The sequence below is a fragment of the Pungitius pungitius genome, chromosome 13 (genome assembly GCF_949316345.1).
Source record: "Pungitius pungitius chromosome 13, fPunPun2.1, whole genome shotgun sequence".
NCBI classification, from domain to species: domain Eukaryota; kingdom Metazoa; phylum Chordata; class Actinopteri; order Perciformes; family Gasterosteidae; genus Pungitius; species Pungitius pungitius.
In genome coordinates, this window is record NC_084912.1 from 17856088 (window position 1) to 17865926 (window position 9839).

At 43.9% G+C, this 9839-nt stretch overlaps 1 protein-coding gene across 2 annotated transcripts; it reads right to left on the reverse strand.

Annotated features, from left to right (window-relative positions):
* Positions 1-532: 532 nt before the first annotated feature.
* galm (galactose mutarotase) lies at positions 533-9626 on the reverse strand. 2 transcript variants are annotated; one of them, XM_037466401.2, is made up of 9 exons: positions 9515-9626; positions 8695-8882; positions 8155-8309; positions 7038-7151; positions 6603-6695; positions 6209-6290; positions 2098-2248; positions 1514-1688; positions 534-1066 (listed from the first exon to the last, which is right to left on the reverse strand). In XM_037466401.2, exons 2-9 carry the CDS (start codon positions 8879-8881, stop codon positions 989-991), a joined length of 1035 nt encoding a protein of 344 aa, XP_037322298.2. In that variant the 5' UTR covers position 8882; positions 9515-9626; the 3' UTR covers positions 534-988. The 2 variants fall into 2 exon arrangements, with proteins under 2 accessions (XP_062422421.1, XP_037322298.2); XM_062566437.1 differs by lacking the exon at positions 9515-9626 and having other exon boundaries at positions 533-1066.
* Positions 9627-9839: the final 213 nt, after the last annotated feature.

Here is a 9839-nt window from a genome sequence, read left to right on the forward strand (position 1 = left end):
TTATTCAAGAGCCACTTACAGTGGACCAGTGAGCCGATAATAATTTATTAAGCGTAAGCACCCAAGAAACCTTATTATAAAGAGAGGTTGAAATTCTTAAGCTATTCCTTTTATAGTTAGAAATAACACTGACATAGTAGCCTGGCAGAACAAGTCAAAATATTTAAACCTATGTAGTAAGTTATTACTATTAAGTATTTAAGGGATTTAAATATTAGCAGCTCAAACCATGCTGCTTTGGCTTCATTTTCTACCTAAAAAAAATAAAAAAGGAAATAGACTGAACTAAACAGTAAGAGGTTCACCAGTTTCTTGATGCTGACTGTGAAGCTATGTTGCCCTCTGCAGTCAAACAGGGGACGTCAGGACGTCCACCCACAGGGTGCAGGACCCAGGTCACGTTCTGCTTTGGGGCTTGCAGGCAGACTCCTTTGAGCACGTTTTGTGAAGCGTCAGCTGTTAAAAGCCTCTTCCAGTGATGGATCTGCGGTTTCCATAGCAACACAACATATCTCTTGGCAGGGAAATAGGATGCCCCCCGACCCAAACCAGCCTCCTCCCCCAATGATCTAGAAATGGTGCAGTTATGTTGAGCTAAAAGGCAAATGCAAAGTTACGTATGGTGTTATTACTAAACCGCTGGATTGCACCAACTCTAATGCTAAAAAGCACACATTGGAACAAATAGCAACAACCACCTTTTTTATTTTTTTTGTCAGGTTTGACAAATAGTGTCGCTGGACACACTCGCCTTCAAAGGCTGTAATAACTACTGTCATTACAGAAGCCATTGTAAAGAAAAAACTCCCACAGTTAAACAGAGGGAAACAGACTTCCGCTGCCAAACAGTGTGTTCATAATGAAACGTTTACTGTACATTCAGTGAAGGAACGTCTTACTCTCAGTTCTGGTCTGTCCTGTGTTGGTGTGTGTCCTGTGTTGGTCCGTGTCCTGTGTTGGTCCGTGTCCTGTGTTGGTCCGTGTCCTATCAGATAGTTGTGAAGGTGAAGCGAGTCACATGTCGGTAGTCCTCACCAGGACGCAGAAGACAGTTAGGAAAAGAAGCCTGAGGACGGAAAAGGACACACACATGTGAATTAAGATTAAATTAAATTGAACTGTGTTAATTAAGTAGAGTAGCAGAAAAAATTGTTATTGTCACACTAGAAAAAAAGGATGGAAAAAAATATTTTGCACAAGGACTTACACGGTTAGTGTTGGTGGACAATGTGGAATCATTTTAGTTAATTTATTTCTTTAGAGAATATGAACAAACAAACAGAGTCCCTGAAATAATGCATTTTCAGATTTTTCCAACTTTTAAACACATGACTTGTACCAGTGACAAGCAGCCTTTACTAATGGGCCTAATCATCAATACCTGTACTCAAAGTTTAGTAATTAATCAGTAATACTAAAATGATTATTTCCGTCTCAGTGATATACAGTAGAGAAGCCAACAATCACTCCATACAACATTTACTATGCATCATCATCATCATCATCATCGTACCTGGTTGACAGCATCAGGCCAATTCTGTGTCTCCAGGCAGAAGGAGCTGTGCTTCCCGTACCGAGCCCCGCCCTTTCCTGTTATAGAACCATCCAGGAAGTTGGCAGTATAGAATTGGACGCCTGGTTGGCTGGTAGAAACCTCCAAGGCCCGCCCACTGGCTGGGTGACACACCCTGAGATGAGGAATCAAAACCGTTTATTTCCAAGAAGTGGACAGAAGAAGGAATTTGTCACGGCGAGTGGTGCATTTATTGGACATTGAGACAATAAGCCAAATTAACACAGAGCAAGAAATAGCAACATATTCAGTTTACAATAGAATAAAACATTAAAATATAGTGCATAGGCAAACATAATAAGATCAAGCTGTGCTGACAATAGAATGTCTGTGCAGTGTGTGTGTGTGTGTATGGCAGTGTAGTGTGTGTATGACAGTGCAGTGTGTGCAGTGTGTGTATCAGTGCAGTGTGTGTATGACAGTGTAGTGTGTGTATGACAGTGCAGTGTGTGCAGTGTGTGTATCAGTGCAGTGTGTGTATGACAGAGTAGTGTGTGCAGTGTGTGTATGACAAAGCAGCACACCTAGCAGCGTGCTTCTCGCTCCAGGACTCCCCAGGTGATGACAGACAGAAGTTGTGGTCAAACCCTGGACCCGGAACTTCCTTCAGCCGGGGGCCAATCAGAGCAGGCTTTGTAAGATCAAAGGGCGTGCCGTCCACTCGTCTGATCTCTCCTGCAGATGGATTAGGTTATTGATCAGTGATGTGTATCACTGGTTAAAGGTTAGATGTGGAGACTCGGAGGGATCGGGGGAGGGGAATACTCCCTCGTATGAGAGCAGTACAGCGAGCAGAAGCAGTGAGATAACCAGTGGAGCACGCTCGCATGCACCAACACAAGAGACCTCTATATATTTTACATACATGAGTTGATGAGATATTTACGATCTAAAGATTAAATACAATTCCTTCAACAAGTCAGTGAATATCTTGTTCATCGACTGCAAACTAGCTGTGTGCAATGCTCTTTGATTGCTTAAGCACAGGTTGTAAATACTTGTGCACTCATAGTGGTTAGCCAATCAATTCAGCTCCCTTAGTGGGCAGCTCATGTCATCATTTTGGGAAAGCTCTATTTTACCAAACAAACTACAACCGAATCCAGCGTTTGAGTCCTATTCCTATCGGGCCCTGGAGCTGGATTTCCCATTCTGAAACAGATTGTGTGATTTAAATAAACAGTCATTACCAGCTTTGTCTCCCGGGAAACCAAAGCTAATTGCAGAGTGACTCTGCACATGCTTCAACACTTGTGTTGAAAACACCGTCATTAAAGCTCATGCTGAAGACACATGAGGAGTAAACCAGCAGTTATCTCAAACACTTGCACCTGACCTCTTGAAATAGACACAAGAGGACACAGGCAGCACCAGGAAGCCTGGTAGAAAGCCTGTTCTGTGGAGGCCTCCTCAGTCGACTACTCGTACGTCACAATGCCATACAGAGGATATCAGAAGTCTACACAGCCAGTAAAGAGAGAACGATGACTCATGTCCAGACTTTAATGTGACCTTTAATTGAAACACATCTCAAATACTTTAGGGGAAAAAATAAAAACTTGAGATAAATATGCACGCCTCCGAACTAATACGTGGAAGCATCTTTTACATCTTACAACACAATCTTTTCCGGTAGGAGTCTTTCAGTGTGGCACATCCACTTTTGAGCTTTGTGCATCTAGATGTGAGCTTTGTGCTGTTGTTGTGCTGAAACATGAAATTCATCTTCAGCTTTTCTTTTTTTTTCTTGCAAATTGTAGCCTCTTTTTCCTATTTGTCGTGGAGATGAATGGTACCCAGTGGGGTCTTCTGCTGTTGTAGCCCATCCGCCTCAAGGTTCTGCGTGTTGTGGCTTCACAAATGCTTTGCTGCATACCTCGGTTGTAACGAGTGGTTATTTCAGTCAAAGTTGCTCTTCTATCAGCTTGAATCAGTCGGCCCATGACCTCTGACCTCTAGCATCACAAGTCATTTTCGCCCACAGGACTGCCGCATACTGGATGTTTATCCCTTTTCACACCATTCTTTGTAAACCCTAGAAATGGTTGGGTGTGAAAATCCCAGTAACTGAGCAGATTGTGAAATACTCAGACCGGCCCGTCTGGCACCAACAACTATGCCACACTCAAAATGGCTTAAATCAACTTTGTTTCCCTTTCTGAGTTCAGGAAATTGTCTTGACCAGGACCACACCCCTAAATGCATTGAAGCAACTGCCATGTGATTGGTTGATTAGATAATTGCATCAATGAGAAATGGGACAGGTGTTGCTAATAATCCTTTAGGTTAGTGTATTTCCCCCATATCTTACTGATGCTTACGTTACGGATTCCAATGACAATTCAATGCTCATTTGTAACCTGATGTTTTAGTATTGATTGCTCTGCTGCCAAAAGCTTTTTCTACCATCTAAAATCCAGTCCTCATTTTCTAACCCCAATCTTCTCCAACCTCCTCAAACCCTCCAGTCCACCTCCCCCCTGCTTTAAGAAGGCTTTGTCAACTATTTCACTAAAACAAATAGCTCACATGCACTCTTCTTTCCCACCTCCTACTACTTGTGTCCCATCGACTTCACCTCTACCGCCCTCGCTTCCCTCTTTCCCCCAGTCTCCTAACCAAGTTCTTACCTCAGTAACCTGTGAGCGTCTCCGTCCTGGCTCCCCTCCTCTTCTCTCTACACTAGGCGGTGCGCGAGAGGAAACGGTGGTCTAATGGAGTAATAATTCATATTAAATATAATTAGTAATAAAAAGGTTTTTACACAAAATATCGAAATTAATTAAAAACTACCCTTTGCAAGAGGCGATAGAAACGGAGAGTTAATATTCATGTCTCTCACTGGCTAGCGTGCGCTCTGTCTCCCTCTCATTCTAAATGCAGTAACATGCAATCTGCCTCGGAGCCTGTGCTTCTTTAAAGTGACGCAACTGGACTTTATGGAAACTTGCAGTGTTTCAGGGGATTTATGTTGTTTTCTTTGTCCTGATTGAGAATTAATATGATACAACGTTGCAGTTGCCCCCACTGTAACTCTCTCCTGGCAGGTCTCCCTATCGCCATTCGACCTTTGCAGCTCCACTGGTCTTCATCCTTCCTAAGTTGTCCCACACGACTCCACTCCTCTCTCTTCACTGGTTACCAGTGGCTGCCTCATCCAGTTCAAAGCATTGGTGCTCATGTACCATGCTGTGAATGGATGGGGTCCGGTCTACATCCAGGACATGGTCAAACCCTCCATCCCAACATCAAGCTGCTTGTTCCTCCCTCACTGAGAGCAAAACACTCGACTAGATCACCACTCTTTGCTGTCCTGCTCCTAAATGGTGGAAGGAGCTCTGTGATGACATCAGGACCACAGAGATCCTTTACATCTTCAGACGAAAGACACACCTCTTCAGACTGAACCTCCACTAACACACTAACACCCTGTAGCACTTAGATTGTAATGACACTTATCCATAGCAAGTTATAAATCAGCTCATTTGATGAAATTGCACGTTCTTGTTGCTTGTTCTTCTGAGTTTGTTTCCGTATGGTTGAAATGCACATTTAGGGCTGCAACAAATTGATGAAATCGATAAAAATCGATTAAAAGTGTTAAGGGCAGGGAATTTCCTTATCGATTTGCGGAGAAAAACGAAAAAAAGAGGCGAGCCGACGTAGGAAACGGCATCCAGCAGCGTCGGCATTTGTTGTGAGTCACATGACGCAGGCAAAGACGTTGTCTCGTTTTGACGTGAGGAACGTAAGGAACCTCCAGCAGCTCTTCTGTAGTTTACTCATCATCCAGCTGATCCAGCTAGCGTTAGCTCGCTAATAACAGCAGTTAGCAAGACTAAAGACACCTTTTCATTTACTCGCCTTTCTTGGACCATTCATTTTTCAATCTGTTGTCTTGTATATATTTTGTGCTTTGTCCCATGTCGGTTATTGTTGTACAAATATATTTGTATATGTACTTTTTAATGCTGTCATATACGGTAGTCGAGTGCACATCTACTGTGGGTTATACGGTAGTTGGTGTCATGCCTGTAAAGGGAGACACACGGTGTTCCATTAAACTAAGAAGCCTCTAACGCATTTATTTACAAATGCCATTTGAAATTCATCCCACTTAGTTATTTTTAGCTGTATTTAGATGTGATGTATACATTTAATTAACTTGCACTACAATGAGCTTCAAGTGAACATGGGGGTGTGCGTCTGTGAGTGTAGTATAATATAGTGTAGTTCTGACGTTAAAACAATTCCTGTTCAATGTTCTGATTTGTATTTTTCTTGTGTTCAAGGAGCTACTTCTACTTTCTGAAGTATTTTTGAAATGTGAATTTGTAGTTCTGTTTTAGAATAAAGGGTTGGAAATTAAAGCTTTTTAATGCCGTTTGTTTAAATCCGATTCATTGATTAGCGGCTGTGGACTGGAGAGACTCGGGGCAGATGGGAACACGTGTCTCTCTGGCTCACAGGTCCATTAGTTTTACTCCATGAGTAAAGAGCATGGTTGTCCTACTTATATTCAGAGTTCCCCTGACTAGTAGTATGTTCATGTAGTACAATGTTACACACTGCACTATTGCCTCACGTCATTCAAATGTATCACATACAGGTGCCTGGTTCATTCTCTTGTTTTACCTGTAGGAATCGACGTGTCATCCACAGGCAGGTAGGACGCAGCACTGATGGACACGTGATGGTCGTAGATATCTGCTGCACCCTGCACACGCATAGTGACGAGTGTCAGAATGACATCAGAGATCTTTCAGTTTATCTGAAACAATCCAAACCAGTCGGTCTATCCATGCATCCGTTAAAGTCAGGAATGCGTAAACAGCGCTGACATAAAGTTTTACCACCTCCTCTCATGAAATAACCACATTAACTCGACCCATTTCAGTTATATTTTTCAAGAAATACTGCAATGACAAAGACATCTTAATTAACGAATAACCCCCATCCTTCCCTCTCTTATCTTGGAAGATGATTAGAATCAGTGTGTGACATGTTGGATGACAGCTGATCCTCTTACCTGTCCCGCCAGGTTGAAGTAGGAGTGGTTGGTGAGGTTGATGGGGGTGGTTTTGGTGGACCGGGCTTGATATTCAGCAGTTAGAGTTTTCCCCTGAACACACAAATCAAACTACACTGGGCTGACTTGTGCAAACCTGCTAACATGCAAAATCCACTGAAGAACTGCTACTACAAGGAAACCTCATTTTGTGCAGCTTCTGGCTAACGTGGTGGACAAAAGCTTTAAATGTACTGCAGAAGGAATTCAAGTAAATCATTGTTCTGGACAACCTTTTCTCAGAGGGTCATTTTTACTGATGTAGCTCTTTCTTTTGGTTTCCAGCATTCATGAAACTGCTCAGGGAGATGATCCAAGTCCAAAGCAGACCTTGATCATTGAATAGAGAAATGTTTGGGCTGCAGAGCGGTTAGGTCAGGACCCAGGTGCTCTTACCTGAAGGGTGTAGGACACAGAGACCTGGACCTCCCCGGGATAACCCTGGTCTCCATCTGGACTGGTAAGACTCAGCTGTACACCACCTTCCACTGCTGTAGCAAGCCAGATAGCCTGAAGAGACAAAGTCCTTAATACAGCAACACAGCTCCTATATACACAGGCTACAACGCTTCAGGAGATCACGTACAGCTGCAGAGGACAAATAGTCCTATACTCTATAGATATATCCAGGTGGGGGATGATTGACAGGCAGTTAGGCCAGTATCCTAAGGATAAACTAAAGTGTTGGATCATTGCCTCGTCCGTGTCTTTCAGGAGAGAGCTCGGTTTATTTGAGTGTGTGTTGCTCCAACTGATCAGTGTGAATCTCCAGTATGCTCTGTGGGTGTGTGTTACTGACAGTTCCTGGTCTGGGAGGGCGTGGGGGTCCACACCATGAGTCAGATAGATGAAGGCAACGAGTTAGAGAGTATAGAAGGAGAAAAGAAAACTCAGATACAGAGCTCATTTCCAAGTAATGCGCAATGGATTGTGGGTATTTTAGGAACACATGGGTTCCACACATGCACCATTTACTGAAGCGTAGCTCAGATCATCCCTTAGAGCTTGACACCTTTAGCTCTGTCAGCACTGACGCTAGCATTTCTATCAGCTTTGGCTAACCAAGCTGAGAGCCGGATGGAGTAAATCCTAAAATGGTAGATACGCGCTGACGTTTCAGGTTATGGCCTGTATTCCTGCACAGACGTTGTTATCCACAAATATCCAGTAAAATCAGTGATCAGTACATAATTTATGCCTCTCTGATGTCTGGTTGAGTTACATTTTAAACCAATCAGAAGAGAGCTGGTAAAGGGACACCGGTTCAGTTTGGTTACAGTGTGATGCATTCAGGCTCTGCTCAGAGAAAATAATTATTGGGATAAAGTAAATTATAGTGTGAATATGACATGGTCACATGTGTTCCTATTAATAAGAAACTATTGTTCATTTCCTTTTGAATTAGAAAATGTCAAGTCGAGTCATGGCAGACAATAAGTTCAGACACAAACTCTGATCCTGCAACAAGGAGGTGAAGCTAAATATAGGAATCCACTCCATCATTCAGGCCCACCTTGTTGAAGCCCCTCAGTCCTCCATGCAGTGCATTGGGTCCATTATTGACATCTAGTCGGTACTCTGTTCCCTCCACCACAAAGCGGCCCAGTGCGATTCGGTTGGCCACGCGGCCCACCACGGCGCCCAGGTACCGCTTATCGGACACGTAACCTGGCAACACAACACAGCATATCCTTCACCCTCAATGCGACTGTGTGGTTGGCCTTCCGCTGGGAAAAGGTCAACCTCTGCAGCAGCTGACTCTCTGAGGTTGAAATCTGCAGCTGGGTCTGGGAGGAGAACACCATGGAGCAAAGAACTAGGGCTAGGTCTCCTGGCACCAACTTCAATCTACTCTAACTCCTGGTTTCAATTATTTCTCTCATTGTGATCATCAAAACAAAATGAAAGCAACTTTGAACCGTAGGATGAAATCAAAGTGGTAGCTACAACAGCAATGATAATGTGAAACGATTCCCTGATGTGGAAATCTTTTTCCCTTTGATCGGTTTATTGGAGTCTATTCGGAGGCAGACACATATGTCCCTTACTGTACCTTCCAGGTCATCATAGCCCAGGACGACGTCTTCCATCTGTCCATCCCTCCCTCTGCAGCACACAGACCTGATGATGGCGCCCAGAGTGAGGACCTCCACTCGCACCGAGGTGGACTGGAGGACCCACAGGTCCACGCGGCCCGGCCCGGACGCCTCTCCCCACTGCTGACGGCTGACCTGAGTCATCCTGGACATAACAACCACACCACCATCGCTCACAAAATATACTTCTTTTAAAGTTATATTGTATATGTTACATTGGTCTTGCACGCCATTACGCAACTGCCCCAAATCTGATAAAAGCCCCATTTACATATCTTGGGATCGTTCAACAAGTGGTCTTATAAATCTCAGTAAATCATTTGCAGCCAAATGAAATTGTTAACAGTATTTTCTGCCGTTGTCTCTTCGTTAATATCGGTAATAAAATAGTCCATAGTGTCGGTAGCCCATGAATGTGACATTTGAGTTACAGATGATTTGAACCTCTGCTTCGTCCTCTTGATTCTTCCCAGTTCATTTTGTTTGTGCGCCCTCTGGTGTTTGGGAGAATAATACAGCTCACAGAATAAACGCCTCTGTTAATACTCGCAGGCCAGTGTTAGCAGAACTTTAGCGACGTGTTCTTGTCATCATAGCTCCAGGTTAAAGCTCACCCTGTGACGTCACACTGTCAATGCACACATCCTGATACACAGTAACACACACACACACGCCCGACGCTGGGAGGACCATCACTACGTAAGCTTCAGCTAGAGAGTGTGTAATTTAATTTCAGTAACTTCTTTGACATCGACAAATTTGACAAACGCGTATCACCTCTCGTCCCGCCTGTGGCCCAGCTCAGGGTAATGGACCCAAGTTACGTGAGCATAGGCTCCCTTCTTCTTCCTCCTGATTGGCGGATCTCACACCAGCGTGAAATAGGCGTAGCGCCGCCTGCTGTTGTGGAGGTGTGGACTGGTGAAGAATCTCTCAGCTCCAGTAGTCTTCCTCTGCCACTGCGGTGAGGAGCAGCAGCATGTCTCTATAGTTACCGGCAGTCTGAGGTCATCAATCAGGATGTTGTGTACTTTCCCAACACATTCCCTAATTTAAAATTGTGTTTTCCGTTGATCACTTCTGATATGATTCCCTTTTTTCT

Excerpts from the sequence above, each read along its gene's own strand:
- galm (XM_062566437.1), bottom strand. The coding sequence starts at position 8,881 with ATGACTCAGGTCAGCCGTCAGCAGTGGGGAGAGGCGTCCGGGCCGGGC. Across the intron at positions 7,152-8,154 it reads GACTGAGGGGCTTCAACAAG|GCTATCTGGCTTGCTACAGC; the intron begins GTGGGCCTGAAT and ends TTGTCTCTTCAG. Across the intron at positions 1,689-2,097 it reads AGCGAGAAGCACGCTGCTAG|GGTGTGTCACCCAGCCAGTG; the intron begins GTGTGCTGCTTT and ends TCCTCATCTCAG.